This window comes from Ambystoma mexicanum, chromosome 1p (genome assembly GCF_040938575.1).
Source record: "Ambystoma mexicanum isolate Mex_15411 chromosome 1p, UKY_AmexF1_1, whole genome shotgun sequence".
Taxonomy (NCBI): domain Eukaryota; kingdom Metazoa; phylum Chordata; class Amphibia; order Caudata; family Ambystomatidae; genus Ambystoma; species Ambystoma mexicanum.
The window spans coordinates 678388368-678406954 of record NC_090921.1 but is presented as its reverse complement, the minus strand read 5'-3'; the positions used below and the strand labels follow the sequence as shown (position 1 = coordinate 678406954).

The 18587-nt window shown below is 49.4% G+C and overlaps 1 protein-coding gene across 1 annotated transcript in view; it reads right to left on the bottom strand.

The window, feature by feature from the left end:
- PRUNE1 (prune exopolyphosphatase 1) overlaps nucleotides 1-18587 on the bottom strand; it is a 286990-nt gene that overhangs the window by 118166 nt on the left and 150237 nt on the right. Inside the window, exon 2 of the mRNA XM_069649764.1 lies at nucleotides 6939-7043. Within this exon, the coding sequence (XP_069505865.1) occupies nucleotides 6939-7043 (105 nt within the window). The remainder of the gene's footprint in view (nucleotides 1-6938; nucleotides 7044-18587) is intronic.

Below are 18587 nucleotides of genomic sequence, written 5' to 3'. Positions count from 1 at the left end.
TGCTGCAAACCCTTTGCTCATGGAATCAAGCATCTGCTGCAGTTCTGAGGTTGCACCTTCAGTTTGCTGTTCTGGGGCGGATGCAACCTGATGTGGTAAGTCCACATCTCTACGGGGGGAGGGGTGGACTTCGTGAACGTATCCATGCTGCTTGTTTTTATGCCTCCCCCTGCTCTCCTTAGCAATTGCACAAAAGGTTTGGGAGGAAGGACTCTCGGTCTGGCATTTGCAACCAGTCTGTGCACTTCAGTCTCTGCACAGCCCCAAGTTCACTCTTGGTAACTGCCTGCAGGGGACCACGCAACTACTGACACCACTTCACACTTAGGGCCTGTCCTCCGAGCACAGCACACCTCAAGCAGCTTCCTTAGTACCCTTGTAGTGCTTCCAAGAGTGGCTTGCGGCTTCTTCAGCAGTTCAGACTATGTTGCAGCCTCAAATGTGTGCAGCCCATGCTCTCATGCGCCTCCTGGGAAACCCTGCTGTACTTTTGCTCTCTCCTCCCAGCCCGTCAAGTATGGGTGGGGAAGGTATAGTATGTTTAGCCCTTGTGAGGGGAACCTCAGAACTCAATCAGTTCTCATTAGCCCCGGAACGGGTCTCCTCAGCTTTGCTGGTGGCTTCTTCTAGCCCTCTTTAGGGGAACCTCGGGAGAGACCCCAGTACCTTTAGCCCCCAGTGGGGGAACCTCGGGAGAGACCCCAGTGCCTTTAGCCCCCAGTGGGGAAACCTCAGAAAAGACCCTGGTACTTTCAGCCCCCAGTAGAGGAACATCTGAGAAAATTCTGGTATCCAGTTTAGACTTTCTTTGGGGTCCCTCAGGGTGGACCCTGGTGCTGCTAGAGCCGGGAGGACTCCTCCCAGAACCGGGCAACCCCAGGAAGGAGTTACCCAGCTGGGGTGCTCTGAAAGGAAGAGTACTTACCGGGCGACAACTTTTCTCTTCAATGAACTTCTGTAGGCGTACCAGAGGATAGCTGTGGAAGACCTCTTCCCAACTGGCTGGTCTTCTTTCGAGTGAGCAGACAGAGGGAGTCACAGTAGAAGCACACGTCCCAACGATGGTTTGGGCAGAGGCACTCAAAGCAAAGGATGTGAGGGGCTGAAGCATAGTGAGGCCTGCAGGAAGTACACAAGGCGAAACCCTTACGCTCTGACATAGGCAGAGGAAAATACGACTGTGGTACCGGGGTGGGAAGACAAATTTGAAGGACAAATCAGAGAAACCAAAAAACCCTGCAATGCTAAGTTCACACGATCCTGGCCGTGCGGAGAAAAGGATTGAAGGGCGATGCACTGGGTGGGGCTCAGGAAGGCGGGGCTAAAGCCACACATGCTGGCCCTGCATACAAATATTTGAAGGACAATATTTTTTTATGCTGTCAAAAAGTGCTCCGGTCCCATCCCGAAGGACGGACTATCTCACAAGTATGGCGAAAAGGGGAAAGGAGGTAGGAAAACGTACCATAATGACCAGCAGGCAGGAGAGCCGTAACCATTACAGCAGGTAGAGGATTAGCAGTATTGACCCTAGTGAATATGAATGATAAATACCACCAGTCTGGATTAGCCATAATGTGTTCATGCAGGATTATCAATATTAACAAATCACACTGCTTAGACATTGTATAGTAGACTTATCCAGCCAACCACCAACCCCCTTGTTAAGTAGTCAGCCGGAGACAACCGAGGTTTTACTTTCAAACGTTGTTTATTTTCACAACTAAGACTTCTTGATAATTGAATTCATACAACTGAGGACTGTTCCTTTGACCTTGCAGGCACTGCAGCTGCGCCTTGCGTTTGTCAGTCCCAATTGTCTCTTATCACACCCCGGCGTGTACAGGCTTTCAACCCTCAACCTGCCGCCGTCCGATGCACACGAAAAGGAAAACAAATAGCAATGGGCCACAGTTGACCTCTCTGAATACTTTTCCTCTGGTTGCCGATTTGCTGCTCTGTACTGCTGTCTGGAGTCTCGGACAAGGTACGGCGTCACTCTGTAGATTTTCCGCTTCTTCCTAGTAAGCCCACCCATACTCTCCACTGGTCTCACTCCAATCTGGTGCGGCGCCCATCGCCACGTGCCGTTCCTGCTAGAGAAGACCCCGGTTGAGACTCTTCGAGTTGCTTTTAACCCTTGACCCCGTTCCTCCCTCGTAATCAGCCCCTGGTGTTCTCAGCAACGGTTTTGTCACACCTGACCCCGATTCCCCACCTCTTCCCTGGTCCGGCCGCTGTGGGTTAACCCTGTGCTTTGTGTCTGTTCTGGTGGGTCTGATATGATGCGGAAACCCGGTTTTCCCTTTTCTTATTTTTCTTTCTTTTCCCATCGGTGGGCCCCCTCCCTGATGCGGTATTCTGTGGGGGCATTCTGGGATCAGTAGTCTTTTCCCTTCCCTCAAAGGCCAGCATTGGTACCCGGCTGCTCACTTACGCAACCCCCTCCTTTCTTCCGTGATCCAGGTCTGCCGCCAACGCTTCCATATCACACCTCTTTACACCGCCTTCCTCACAGACAACCCGCCCTCAGAGGCACATAACCCACTCCATCAACAGCCCTGCATGCACATCTCCTGAAATGATCGCACCAGCTACCCCCACAGACAGGCTCCAACACTCCACCCATTCTCCCACAGAAAGTTCCCACTTTCCATCCACACTAATCGGCATACCACACCCCCTGGCCAAATCCCCAAAAGCACATTAACAGTACCACAGACACACACGCACGCAATCCCGCTGCCCCCCCAAATGCATCCTCACCCATCATCCATTCCTCATGTCCAGGCAAACATTCAGACAAAATTCTCCTTTCCTCGACTCCACCCAGCTGACCACAGGCACGTGGTAGGACAGGAACTATTAAGGTGTAGAGGGAAAATGAGTGAAAGGATATGGTAGGGCAGAGAAGAGGAAAATAGGCTTGGTGGATTAGGTGTCAACTTTAGAGCTGGAAGATCTGGGTTCTTACTTGGCTGAGACCACAAATCTTACAATCATAGGCAAATCAATTTCTCTTCCTGTGATTCTGTTGGCATAACTGCAAAATTTGGGGGAGCTCACAAATAAACACCAATATAAAGCACTTTATTAAACCAGACTACTGCCCAAGGTTATGGATGCCAATCCTGGCTTCCCGACTTGACCAAAGGGATTTGCTACGTGGCATATCAGTTTATCTAGCTGCACTCCAATTGCTTTAGCTATCAAAAGTGGGAGTTCATAGACAAAAAATGACCATCAGTACAATGTGCTACTGCTACAATAAATATACAAGATTGGAGTGAAGTGGAAAAGGGACCGAGGCAAACTATCCTCGAAATTACCATCTTTGGAACCAGAAGACCACGTTCTAATCCTTGCTTCTTCATATAACCAAAACGGATTATCTGTCAAATCTGAACAGCTTAAAAAGAAACCGAACTCTTGTACACTGTACAATATCACATCAACAAATGGTTAGGGGTCTGGCTAGTGGCAAAATCAGAGACTTAATAAATAAGAGCCAGATTATAATCATGGCCAACATTTCGGTGGAGTAATCAACTGTATTGTTGCGGCCAGCAAGCACCCCGGATTGCTTTGCAACTCCTGGGATTTAACCAATCCGACTACTGACCTGTTAAACCGCAGTATGCCCTACGCTATGGAACTTTCAGTAGCTGGGCGTTCGTGCACTTTATCAATCCCCATTTGTTAACATCCTGCAGCCTCCCATTTCCAATACATGGTTCTAAAAAACAAACACTGACCCATCTTTAGGTTCAAGGGCAATTTCACACCCATTACTGTGATATCATTTAGGGGTTCAGGGCAGTGAAGTGTCACATCCGAGACCTCTGAATTAAGTGAAATAATCCACGGATTAAAGCACTTGTGTGAAACTGTAATCTACATCAAATATTTTCCAACCCCGTCAATGCTTGGTAATAAACTCAGCATTGGTTTGGGGTAATATCAAATCAAAAAAACTTGGCAAGGGAGGAAAAGACGACGACTTTGGTCAAGTGCCAATTTGGTGACTTTTGAACCCAAAATCATGAATCCTGATCTTGGTCTTGCTATTTGGTCAGAATGGTCAGATACTGTGCACATTATTTTCGTGTGCCTCATTACCAGGTTCTGACATTTTATTTTATTTTTGCCATGTAAAACCACAAATCTTCAGTGCACATTGAAGATCAACTGCAACCTCTTGATCTTTTAGAGTTAAGTAGATGCAGCCTCCCTATATTTTCCATTAGTCACTGACTAAGAACAGTAGTAGATGCCTGCAGAGTGTGAACCCTGTTACTAAACATTTTGCTAGCTAGGTTGCCTATCGTTTGTTTGACTAAACGTACGTGTAAATTTGCTCGGGCCTGGCCTGTGCTCATTTCACCAAAACAATCCACGGGATAACAAGTATGAAATATTCGCAGCACTGTGTGAAATTTCCCTTTAAACTGGTTCCCTGGTTGAGGCATATTTTCTACCCCTAGTGGACGTGTGTGCGTGCACCAGCCTTGCACACAGATACATCCTCAATGGAATTTAACCTTGCAAGTCTAACAGAGTATATTGGAATGTGGGCTTACTGTGCTTGCTGATCATGTATCTGGAGTCACTACGACATGGATAATGGAGTGTGGCAGTACCATGCTACCTGGGCATGGTTGTGTGTTAAAGGTGCTAATTCAGCGCCAGTTAGGGGGACGCACCTACCACTTACGGGAGTAGGGAACAGGGGATGGGGCAACTCCCAGAGGGGAAAGACAGACACACAAACTGTGGTAGTGCCATGAATGAAAGCCTCACGGGGTGAAATGCAGGGGTAGGTTTGCACAGCGTACATTATCGGCCCCGGAGCTTATGTAAATTACTACGAGATCGGGACAAATCCCAGGTAAACACTTATCACGAATGCCCCTAAATTGGGCTTTGCATGGAAAACCTGCTCTGAACACATGATCATCACACCACGGGCCAGGGAAGAGGGAGACAAAGCTCAGGCTGTGCTTCACGGGCCGGCTGAAGCCGCTGACACAGCACTACGTGATTAATGACAGGGCGGCAAGCCAATCCCACGGACACTCAGGGGCAGAGGGGAAGTGGGCCTGAGCCAGAGAACTGTTCACATAGCTACAAGTATCTGTCGGCAGGTGGGTATGGGAATGGGGAGGCTGAAGAAGGTGACGTTCTTGGGAGGACCAATCAAACGGTACGTTTCTATGTCCCAGGGAGGTGACCAGCCCTCTGAGTATCTACCACAAGGTTTGTGAAGGTCCGTTATGCGGCAGGTGCCGTGTGAATGTCTTCTTTCCCACCAGAAGCAGGGTGTCTCGTGTTTTTGCAAAATGGTGTTGGCCAATGGCATAATGATAAAGAAAGGGTGGTCAGCACAAATGTTATTTTACTAATTGCACTGGGAGGGGTGAGAAGCAATTTGGGGCCACATGGGGAGGTGATAGTTGTGACACTGTTGATATGCTGGCCCCAATCACGTTCTACTAGCATAAGTTCAGCTCCAAGGATAGAACGTAGCTTAGCCAATGAGTTTCTTGGGAACATAAGAAAATACAAAGATTTGAACTGTTACTGTTTCTAATGCCTTGACTATTGTATTCGTAGTATAAAACTTATGTTCGCTGTATGCCCAGATGTCAGCTCTCATCAATCAGTTCCAGTTCACTGTTCTGTTTGATTTGTGCTCGCCCAGCTGTAATAAACAAAGTTGATTCCTGGCTAGAGTGTGCTCCTTTTTGGATTGCGATTTTACATGGTGGGAACAGAGGACCCCTGATACAATTGTATCTGTCCTTCGTGTGCATACCTGTCCTAAGAAGGTGTAATGGAATGTGGCACTGCTCACACTAAATGGGCATGATTGATTCTGGCACTGCCTTTGCTAATTGGATAGAACATAATCTGGCAGTTGTTTGCAAAGGGGGCACAAGAGAATCGGGCACTGCAGTGTTCATTGAGCATAGTTGACGCTGGCACTGCTCTGTCAACTGTGTACATCTGTGGCACTGGATGGCAACAGCACAAGTACCTGTGGCTTTGATGGAAATACCTAGCAATGATGCAAGTACTTGGCTTTCGATGGCGTTCCTGGTGTATGCTAGCATTACTTGCCATGTGATGCTAGTACAATAACATACCATGACACTACAAGACAAATAATGGTACTTCCTGAGCATAATGGCAATAGCCAGAGAGTGGTGCGAGTACCTGGAGATAGGATACCAATAGCTATACAATGCGTATGTGTCAACCAACACTGTTGTCAATGTTTGGTTAAAGTGCATCGCCTTTGCAAAGTTCTTACTTCTTTCCCAGCCACTCACCACCAGGCTGTGTTGGGCTCCTACAAACTTGGTGGTTTTTGGTTCCCTTCATTGACTTCCTGTTGAGTGCAAAGTTACATTTATGTTTCTGTTCTTCCCTTGCAGATGTCCTAAAGTCTGTTCACAATAGTTCTAGGAGAATTTGGACCTATGTGCCCAGATGCTCCCTCCGCTCTCTTGAAGTGAGCTTGTTCTCTGCTTGAGGTTTGTTGGCAGAGAATCGAAAGGTTTTCAGCACAATACCTCGCACTGTGGAATTGCCTTATATGCTGCCTCCCCATACGTCAAAATGCCACAGAATTGTTTAACTCGCCTCTTCAACGCCAGCGAATAGCGGTGTCTTTTGGTGTAAAGCACTGTACAGGTAACCAGCATGACTGTTGATGTCAGCTTCGACTGAAGTCAATTAGACGTGCGCATAAGAAATAATCAATTCTAAAAAAGTGAAAATCAATTGGCTTTTCAATATTTGTAACATTTTTCACTTCTGTTTCTGCAAAGCACGCAGGGATGTTGTTGAGGATGCAGTTGGCCTCTGGATGGACCAGCACGGTTTCCTTTTTACGCATGTTACAAAATGATGCCCAGTAGACTGGAGATACTCACCTTCGAGTGAAGGTAAGCCAGGGCAATTGCAGACACCATAGAATCCAGGTCACAGGCTTCATTCCCCAAAACGACATGAACCCCCAGGCTCTCCTGGTCACTTAGCTAAAAAATAAAAGGAGCAGGTTACTCACATGAATATAAGCCTTAAAAAATTGACATGAACATTAATGGATTTAAACATTTTCAGTTTTGGTAAATCAAGTTATGAGGGCACAGGGAGACGCGATTTGTCCAGGGGCACACAATGTGGCCAAGTGGGAAATCTGGTATTAGAATTTTTCTCAGCTGTTCCCAGAGTAACCAATTTAACCTCCCCTACTCGAGGGCCATCCACCACGAGACCATATGTTCTCTCCTCCACCAGGTCAGGAATGTGTCCTCCACTGGACCACATCACCAAACATTCGAGCCACTGCCATAGTTGACTCAGCTCTCGCTTTCCTAGCTGGTTATGAAGATCACATGGCCGCAGATCAGAAGGACATGGCTTACATTTGTGAACGTTAATTGTTGAAGCCAAAAGGAGGTGCCAGTCGACTTAAAATCTCCAGGAAATTATGAATAATCAAACTATCCTCCTGAAAACTGTGCAAGACTGCAGCTTTCCTCCGCAACCACCCCTCTCCTCTCGTTTTGAGTATGTTAATGTTAAAGGATATTTGTACCGCACACTATCACCACCGGAGTGGTCCCCTGGCAGCTCGGAAAAGGGAAGGGACCCGAGTTTAGTAGGAATGAGCGGGGAAAAGTGCAAGAGAGCAGTGATGTGCCATTAGCAGCCTCAGCCCAGTTAACACTGCTCGCTGGGCTTGGAGTGTTTTCCGGTCGGTATGTGTGGTTTGTTTTGTTGTTGCGGTGTAGTGAAGTTTGTGCGGTTTGTTGTGCTATAGGGTTGTGGTTGCATTTGGTTAGAGTTTGAGAGGTGTATGTAGAGGGGTGAAATTGTTAGTGGGTTGGTTTTTGGCATCGCTGTCTAGAAGTGATGTGCTAAGATTCCATGTTCCATCTAGATGTTGCGCATGAATATCTCTAATTCTGTCTAGAACCGATACTGGCTAATATACAAAATCCTTTCTATATAAGACACCCACCAATATTCACAAATGTATCCAAATGTGGCACGGGCCCACCTTCAAAAAAATCTATATATGGAGCAAGTTAGTATTCATGATTTTATCTAAATCTGGCCTTGATAGAATTCCCAGTGCAGTCTAGACGTGGCTCTGGATAACAATCCCTATTCTATCTAGATGTGGCACTGACCACACTCACAATCCCATCCAGCTGTGAAGCAGGCCACTCTTCACAATCTTATCTAAGTGTGGCACTTGCAAAGATTTGTAATTCTAAGTGTGGTACTTGCTATCATTGCAATTCTGTCTGGGTCCGGCAGAGGCCAATGTTCACAATTCCATCTAAATGTGGCACATGCTATTATTCACAAATTTCATCTAAGTGTGGGACATGCTAACATTCACGTTTCTATCTAGATGCGACTGAGGCTAATGTTCATGATTCCATCTAAGTGTGCACTTCAGGATTCATAATCCTATCTAGGTGCGACTCAGGCTAATGTTTACAATTCCATCTAGGTTTGGCACATGCCAACAATCACGATTGCATTTAAGTGTGGCACATACGGACATTCATAATCCTATCTAGATGTGATGCAGGCTAATATTCACAGTCTTATCTAGCGGTGGTACTTGCTAATAATCACAGTTTCGAGGTCTGATAATGTAGAGTGCCAGAGTTTTCTGGAGTAGAGTAATTGCTCTACTCCCCACCCATGCCACACTTACTATGGTGGTTGCTGCCGGTTGTCGGCTGGCCACTGGCTTCTTCTGCTGACACCAACAGACACATCTTGGAGCCGCCGATGTAGGAACTGGCCTTTGCCTTGGGGCCCTTAGCCGAAGGGGCTGCCAGGTAGCGGGCTGCCCTGGCAAGGTGGGTTAAATGCGCATAGGCAGTCAATCCGGGGCGGTGGGAAGGCTGGGGAGGCGGAAAGATTACAGAACTGGGAAGTGGAAGCGGGCTGGGGGAGGGTGTGCGGGAAGTTGGGAAGGCAGCAAATAAAAAAAATATATACAGCGGGGAATGGGCCAGGAGTCCCAAGGTGGCCAGTAACACTCACCTGGGTGCAGATTGGCAATGAGGAGGATTCGAGCAGCACGGCTCTGTACACCAGCAACACAGCTGCAGGCCAGCCAATCAGAGATGGTGGGAGGGCTGGGGAGGTAGGAAGAGTATGGAACTGGGAAGTGGAAGCGGGCTGGGGGGAGGGTGTGCAGTAAGTGGAGAAGGCAGCAAATGAAAAAAATATACAGCGGGGATTCCAAGATGGCCGCCAGCACCGAGTAGACGTGCCGACGGCTGCTCCAGGACTCCACAGCCTTTTTCTGGTGACCCCCAGCATTAAGGCACAGTTCAGGAGGCAGGAACTCTTGGGGAGCCCAGTGGCGGTGTCTGAGATACACCTGAGCCCCCCGGAATGGAGGTGCGGCCAGTGGCAGCAGCTGGGCACCAGCCGGTGTAGCGGGGAGGCTCCCCCCTCGAGTGAGTGCAAGTCGGCGGTGAAGGGAGGACCTCCGGATTAGCCCGTGACGCGGTGGCGGGCGCCCCGAGAGGTACCAGTGGAGCAGCCGGTCCCAGGAGAGGCGGGGAGCAAGCGGCAACAGAGCCGAGCGAGCGGGCAGCGGACTGGTGCTGGCACGAGACACGGCCTCGCTGGTGCTGCGGCGGGGAGCTCCGGTCTGGCCACGGAGCAGAGAGGAGTCGAGGGTCGAGGCCGGTGGAGGGGCGCCTCGGAACCTGCGGGGGAGCTCCTGCTGTGAAGACCAGAGGAGGAGTGGGGGACAACAGCGGATAACAGCACCTTGCCCCAGAGCAGCTATGTCGGAGATGAGGTGAGGAGCGAGCCGGAGTGGAGGAGAGGAGCGGGAAGGACGGAGAGGGGCAAGCGTCAGGCACAGGCCCCGGTGCAAGGAAGCAGTGTGGGGGCTCACCCAAAAGGAGAGGTACGGAAGCTAGAAGCACCGGCACTCACTGTGGAGGCAGGCAGAAGGCGGCGCCAGGATCGGGGGCCCCCAATCGGGCAGCGGATCCCGGCGCAGCGGAAAGGAGCAGAGGCCCGGAGGACAGTGATGGCTCCGGGTGAGGGAGGGGCCCCAACAGAAAAGAACAGAACAAAGGACAGTGGGGAGGACGAGGCCAGCCCAACTGCGCTGGCAAGGCCGGTTCGTGGCGCAACGTTCAGAACAAGTCGCATGATTCCCTCTCCTAACGCATGAGAGCCTGGGGCTCAGTACAGGACCAGCTCCTAAGGGCTGGTGGCGGAGCATACCCCTGGATCCCACAGACCTAGGGGGTCTGAGAGCTCAGAGGGAGCGGTGCCCAGAGAGCAAGCACGTAGTGGCACCCTGACACAGGTGCAGCGAGTATTAGGGGCTAAGGAAGGAGAGGCCCCACGTGTCTACAGTGCTGGAGTGGGTGTGGTCCACCGGTGGAGGAAGTGACACTTGGCTAGTGGCAGGGATGGTCCCCCGCAGAGGGGGGTGCAGCAGACATGGAGTGAGAGGCCCCAAACCACCGAGGAGACAACAATGGACTTTGTCATCTGCGGGCAACGCAGCTGAGTCGCAGGGCGGTCCGAATATAGAGGTCTTCCAGGTCCAAGGGGAGGACTGGGGAGGCTCGTCACCTCATGGACGAGCCCCAGGGAACATTGCATACGCTTTGGTCCGCAATGGAGAATAGGGACTCTTGCAAAGGCGGTGGTGGTCAACCGAGAGAGCAGCGGGGCAAGGAAGGAGATGACGAGCCGTCGCAGATGACGAGGCAAGACCTCAGGGGGGAAATGCAGAATCTGAGAGAGTTCCTGGCCAAAACTTTTCAGGAACAATTCCAATTGATGCGGACCGGCCTCAATGCAGTGCTAGGAGAATTGCGGCAAGAAATGGCTCAATTGGGGGAGAGAACAGACTTGTAAGAGGCCTCCAGGAATGTGAAAGGGACACAATAGCAAACAGCGAGGCTATAGACCGATTGGACATGGCAACAAGGAATATGGAAGCAATGGTGGAGGATCTGGAGAACAGATCCTGAAGGGTTAACATTAGGATCAAATCATTACCGTAGACAGTGGCTGACCGACAACTGAAGGAAGTGATCCAGGGGGTCTTCGCAGAGCTTTTGGGCGAGGTGTCGCCAGGCTCGATAGAATTGGACAGAGTCCATAGGGTAGGCCGGACCAGGGCAGGGGAGGAGAGGAGAGTTCCCATAGGTGGGGGGCGGCCCAGAGTAGACCTGGGGTGGGGATGGAGGGACAGGCAAGGGGGGGCGTGTTGGACACAAGTCAGACTTCAGGTGGCTAACACATAACGTAAGGGGGCTAAACTCCCCCCTTAAGCGGACAAAACTGGAGCAATTCACCAGGACTCACGCACCAGATGTGCTGGTGCTGCAAGAGACCCACCTATTGAGGAAGGATAGGAGCCGTCTGCGGCTGAAGGGATTCTCGCAGATACTGTTTGCATCAGGGCCTACAAAGAAAGGGGAAATGGCCTTAGCATTCAGAAGGGGAATGGCCTTCAGAACCCAAGACGTCCTTAGGGACAAAAATGGGAGATATATCCTGGTGAGGGGGGATCAAATGGGCATACCTTATACCATAGCCTCGGTGTATGGCCCTAATGCGGGACAGGATCAGTTCATGCACGAAACCCTGGGCACTCTGGAGAATTTCGCGAGGGGGCAAGTGATATTGATGGGGGATTTCAATCTGGCTTGGGACAGGCAGCTGGACCGAACACAGAGGGGTAGAGGGGGAGCAGTGGCTTTCCCTCAGCTCAAGGAGCGGCTGGAGGGATGCGGATTACAGGATATGTGGAGAGCGCTACGGGGGGAGGGGGGAGAGAGGAAGGGTTCACGTTTCTCTCCGACATCCACAGAAACCAATCAAGAATTGACTAAATCTGGGTTTCCACAAGACTGGTGGGAGGAGTGGAGCGTGTCGAGGCTGGTCCCATGGGGATTGCCAATTATAAGGTAGTGCAGATGAAGATGCACCTGGGGAGGCGAAGGCCTGGGGTGTGGAGTTGGAAGTTCCCAGGGGAAATCCTGACGGATCAGGTGATGCGAGTGGAGATAGGGTGCAAGATTCAGGCTTTTTTTAGAGGAACAATAGCACAGACATGAGCCTTAGCACGAGGTAGGATGCGTTCAAGGCTACTTTGAGGGGGGAACTCATCGCTCTGAAGGCGGAGAGAAATAGACAAATGAGGATGCTGGAAACTCAGTTGGAAAGGGAGGTTGAGGCTGCAAGGGTGCAAATGAGTGAGACCTCCACAAGGAAAGTATACAGGGAATATAGGTTAACTGAGGGCCAACTGGGGATCCTGGAACCAAAAAGGCGGAAGAGGCAATGCTAAGGGTCAGAAAATAATGTACGCGAAGGCCAACAAAGCAGACTCACTCCTGGCTCGCCTTCTGAGGGGAAGCAGGGAACAGAATGTCATTACGGCAATGAGGTATGAGAGGGAGGAGGGACTCATCCGGACTGAAGAGATAAAGGGGAGACTAGCCTGATTTTACGAATCTCTGTATGCCTCACAGGACCTGGAGCCACAGCCTCAGAGGGATTTTTGGGGGCCCTGGCTATCCCGGGAAATCGGGGAGGAGCTGGGCTGGGCTATCACGGATGATGAGGTGAGAGCCACCATAATGTCACTCCCCTGTAATAAGGCCCCAGGCCCAGATGGATACCCAGCTTCATTTTACAAAACTTACTCCCACTTATTGGTCCGGCATCTTACGCAGCTGTTCAACACGTTTGGGTCCAGGGGAAGCATTACCCCCATGATGGAAGAGGCCAAAATAACGATCATTTACAAAGCGGGAAAAGACCCGGAAGAATGCACTTCCTATAGACCTATCATTCTTATAAACATAGAAGCAAAATTATTCACTAAAATACTAGCGAAACGCCTCGAGAGGCACCTCCCCTCGCTGATTCATCAGGACCAGACAGGGTTCGTGTTAGGGAGGCAGACCGCTCACACCAGGTGGGTGGCCCACCTGGTGGAGAAAACACAGAAGACGACCACTCCGGCGATCCTCCTAGCGTTGGATGCCGAAAATGCGTTTGATCAGGTGGAGTGGTCGTTCTTGTTTCAAGTCATGGAGAGGATGGGCCTGGGCGCAGGGTTTATCAGTATGGTCACAGCGAATTACAAGAATCCCACATCACGTATACTAGTAAATGGAGGAATGTCACACCCAATTAACTTGAGTTGGGGGCGAAGCAGGGGTGTCCGCTTTCCCCGTTGCTTTACGAGATATATCTGGACCCCCTTCTTTTGGCTGCACGGGAGGCAGAAACCATTCAGGGCATACCATTCAGGGAGGTGTCAGCATAAAGTGGCTGCGTTCGCTGATGACATGCTGCTTACGCTGACGAACCCAGCAGAATCAATCAGTGCAAGCATGGAACTACTGACCAAATTTGTGGAGCTATCAGGTTTGCGGGTCAGCTTACATAAGTCGGAGTTAATGAACCTGTCCCTAGGGGAGAACGAGGTGGGGGCCCTGAAGGCAATTTCCCTGTTTAAGTGGAGTCCGGGTGGGATACGATATTTGGGGATCAGAATAACCTCCTCCCTGGCAGGTTGGTATGGGGCGAAGTATGCTCTACATCTACCTCAACAAAATGTATTTTCGCGCCTTGAAACACTTGTGTATAGGCGCGTTATAAATGCCATATCATAGGTTCGGGTTAATGACTTTTTAATACTGTAACTGCCTTGTTGGGTATGAATGAGGATTTAGTATGACTGAAGTGAATAACCCTTGTGTTTCCATTTTTTTGTCACTAAATGAAGTACACTATGTATATATTTAAAACACAATTTGTCTTTAAACAATAAATGCACAATTCTATATCAATTTATTTTTCAACTATCACCTCTGCAAAGATTGTGGATTCAAGAGTCGTCTCTGGTTTTAAAAATCCATCTTATCTGAGCCGGACTTCTCAACCTAGATGGCAACCCAGGTCAGTGTAGGGGAGTCTCCAATTTCTAAACTCGAGCCTATTAATAGAATACCTAAGGAAGATGGTCATTACTTTCAACCCTGCGCGTGCTCAGGAACAAAAAGACACATTTCCAGTAACCACCCTAAACAATTTCAATGCAGCTAATAGCACAGCCCAAGACGCCTTAGCACTCGCAAGAATGGCAAGAAAGCAGGCCAAACTTCCTCGCCACCTTGCATTAAGCGAACAATATATGGTTTAACAGAGAAGTCCCTAAGATGAAGAGAGAGGGAACACATATCGAATGGCAAAGAAGATTAGGTCTAACAATAATATTAATAACATTCATACATATTATTTTATTCATGTATTAAGGCTCCCATTTAGTCCCACCCTTTCTTGTTGGACTATTTCAGCAGCTTATACAGTGTGACACAATGCATGAATTTGTGAAGGGCAATGAAACGCTGCGAAAAGGTTTATCAGTTTGAAAGAAACCAATTGTGGTTTGAGTCCAGTTGGGCACAGCGGATTCTCCACTCCGAAACGTACACGCACCCCCTCTGCCCTGTCCCCCAACATTCTTTGGAGTCCTGCCTTATTGAGGCCTGGAGTTAAAGAGACCCTGTTTTGCTCTTGGAACGGTGCACCGCGTTTTCCGGTCTTTGTTGTGGTGGGCTTTCTGCCGGTGTGGTGATTGAATGTTCCAGTGACGTGTTACTGAGCATCATTGCATGAACTGGGCCAGCAGAAGCGAGTTTCGGTTTGCTTGTTAAGCTTGGAGTCCAACACTGCACACTTCGTTTGTACTGACACTGATGAAGACGCACTCAACTACCAGTGATTGTCGAGTTTGTATCCCCCGGTTCACCTAACAAAACATTTGCTATTCAACATAAACAATGAGCGGACCAGCAGATCTCCCTCAAAAGTTTGCTAATGTCACCACATTTCTTCATCAACCTGAACAAGGATGTAAAACAGAATCATCCCCTCATCAAGCATTTAGCCGCCAGCATCCACTCCGCAACACCCTCTTTTGCTTTCAATTCATTACAATCGGAACCCAATATCAAAGACAGTTTCACAAATGAGGGCCTCCTCTGCCCAGGGAGGGCCTTGTCCCACTAGCTTTACTAAAGATCACAGAGGTAGTCTGCCACCTTCGCTAACGGAATTGTGCAATGGTTAGCTGGTTTTTAGGACAATACCAATCTCAAATAAGCCACCACCACGCCTATCCTAAAAAAAGCAATTCTGACCCAACGGCCATCACTAACTACCACCCATTCGCCAGCCTCCCTCTGGAACCTTAAGCGCTTGGAGTGCGGTCTGTCTACAAGTGCGGAAGCACACAGAAGATAAATACTGGCTCTGTGAGCTCAAATTTGCACCAGGAACTTTCAGCAGAACGGAGTCAACCTTATTGGATACAAGTAAACATCTTCTGCACGCAAGGGAGGTAATCAAACTGCAGCCAGCCCTCATCCTTCTGACCCGTCATGTGTCACACTAGATCAGAACACCTCGACTCACCACACTGCACTAGGAGCTAGAATGTAATGTGAGCTACAGGCATCTACTATAGCGCACTGCTGCTACTTTGGTAGCACTGGTGCATGCTGCTCTGAAAGAAGAGGGGATGGGGTTGAAGTGTTAGTGGAATAGAGGGGGAGGCAGGTGGACAGTACAGGGTGTCGGTGAGTGCAGGCAGGAGGTATTTGGGTCCTGAGGGCTGCTATGGGTCTATAAGGTTTGTAGCGCTGACACTTGGGCAGGTGTTCTATCCGGTGGGGGAGCGCCCAAGATCTTTCAAATGACAACAGTCTGAGACGGTTAGCAGCTGGCTAGTGGGTTAATAGGGTATCAGTCGGCATAAGGTTTCTGTGTATGAGGTGGTCGGTGCAGGTATAGTGTATGGTGGGACAGTCCGTTGTGGAGGTCAGTGGGGACTTCGAAGTTTAGTAGTAGGCTGTCCCCTCGGGGTTCCGCTCTGTTGCTGACCTGCAATTGCCATTTTGTGCCATGTTGTTTGTCAACTGGTGGATGCAGAGTTGTTACAGTTTCGGGGTTTTGTTTTAAGGCAAGAGCAGGGCAGACCAGTCGAATCCAATCTGCTTAGCTTCTTCACGCAGGTGTATTTTGCAGGCCTGCGTTGGTGAAACTAAACCAAAACGTTAGCTGGTTTGCAAAGTGCTCATCATTCCTTGCAGTAGGTGTTTTGGGACCAGGTCTGTGTTCCCAGTTTATGTTTTAAGAGTCCAGACAGTTTCCTTTTTCGGTTGCTTGTCAGTTTGTCACATTGTTTCTATTGGACCACAAGATGGGAGTCTGAGATGGCTGCTGGTTGACCTTAGTCTGGCGAGCTCTGGTCTGGTCCAGGCGTCGAGGGCGCCATGCTAGTATCTCAGTCGCTGTTTTAGGAGAAGCTGCGCCTCAAGGGATTTCGGAGGGGTAGGTGGTCTTCCTCTGTGCACAGAGGTGATGGGACAGAGTTCCGAAGATTGGGAGACAGAAATATGAAAGTAGATTCTCTGGGATATTTCCGGGTGAAACTTGGCACTGCTCTTAAGGCCGAGTTGCTGGATCGAAGCATTCCGGCTGGCGTGCAGCAGGTGATTGCCCTCGTGGTGGTTTCTGGACCCCCTGACCGGGAGGCTCAGTGGGCGAGGCAAAGGGTTTTGAAATGTAGGCTACGCTTGTCCGGGAGCAAGTAGTGCGTGTGGTATGCCATCGTGATCTGTGCCCTTATTTGAAGTCACAAGAAGCAGTCTAGTTGCTGTATTTTGGACTCTCTGTAGTTGGGTGTAATAGGGCCAGGTAGAGACTGTTGGTTTAATGTAGCCTGGATAGCACTAGTGCATTGACTCTCATGCTTCTGAGCGGAAAGGTCAGAAAGGACATAATGCGATGCCTAGTTTGGAGTTGAAAGTTGAAAGAGGGACAGACTCAAGATGGCTTTTTACCTGGAGTTTGTGTGTGCCATTTTCCATGAAGATTCAGAGGCGTTTTACAGTTTCATTCATTGCTACAAAAAAAGGAACTTGCAAATGTAAAGAGGACAATTGCTGCTCTCTGGCAGTACACCACCTGTGTGTGGGCTGCACAAGATGTATAGATGCCCAATATATATATGAAATCCTAGCAACGTCATCGGCTCACTTGCTCCACCACTCCAATTCCATGCAGCCAATATATATTATAGACTATGTTACGCATGAAGGAGGATAAACCCCCTGCAGGGGTGTTGCTAAGTCTGGAAAAGACCCGGGGCTACGCTGATGTTGGAACTGTTGGGACTGGGGGCCAGCTAGCCTTTTGGTTGTAGCTCCTGAGTTTCTGTCCGGGGCTACAACCAAAAGATCAGGGGCTATAGCCCCCTTAGCCACCCCCTAGCAACGCCTCTGATCCCCTGCATCAGACAAATCCAGGAACAAACAGAGGGACACTTGCCTCTGATTTAAGGGTGACAAGTTCAACGCGATCTTCTCTGGTACCCCGTACCCTCAACGGATCCAACAGCCCATTAGCACGCTGGCCCTCCATCCACAACCCCCAGCAATCCAGGTCACCTGATCCGGTCTATTGTATGTAAGTGCATTTACATTGGCACGATTTATTTATTTATTCTCACATGTATTTTAGTGCATAAAGCCCCGAGGCATCTAGGCGCTAGTTACAGAAAGTGCAAATTCACATTTGGTTGTTACAGGTAGGTAAAAGGTAGGTGTGAACCAAAGGATGAAATGGCAAATGTATTGGGAACCCATCAGCAAGATGAAATATCCCCAGTGCCATATGAACTGTGCAGACTGCCATTTGAATACAGAGGAAGGCATCAAGCATATGGCCAACTGACCCTAAATCCCTTGGGAAGAAGAGTAACCCCTTAAGTGCCAAGGGAGCGCATGCTCGTCCAAAAGTACATAGTAAATCATTGTAAGGCCCGCCCACATCCTCACTTTACACCCCTATATCCCCGTGTCTCTGAACACACATGCTTTTGGCGATGGCAACGGCCAAGCACATTATCCATCCATAGACGTCTTTGGGCTCTCTCCTACCAAAGACAAACTACTCTCTTCGCCCGCCCTAGCAACTCAAAAGGTTGAGGGGTACACATTCCATTGAAGAACCCGAGATCAGCAAACCTGGGTCTGATGCCCACGTTTGGGGCGGAAACACTGTGCCCGAAACTATGGAAACGCCCCTCCCCCCTGCCCCACATCCCCTCCCCGAAAAACACCTCAGCAAGTTTAGGAAGGCGCTGAAAAACGTTCCTTTTTCTCTCAAGTCTTTAGAGGCTCGACAGTGCTTGCTCTGTTGCTTTGGCCCGATAGGCTAGCAGGCGATAGCGCTTTACAATAAAAGCTGCGTTACCCGCTCTGGCGAAATAAAAGCCCCGTGCATCCAGGAACGTGATCAGCAATGTGACTAGTAGTGCCCCAGCCTTCCTTAATCTAAAACGCCGCCCAAACGCCTACATTTGCAGCGCTCTGAAGCGAATAATAACAATAATAATAATAATTTAGCATTTATATAGCGCTACGAACCCTCGGGTATCTGAGCGCTGCTTATTATTGCCTACGGTGTGTGTTGCTCATGTATAT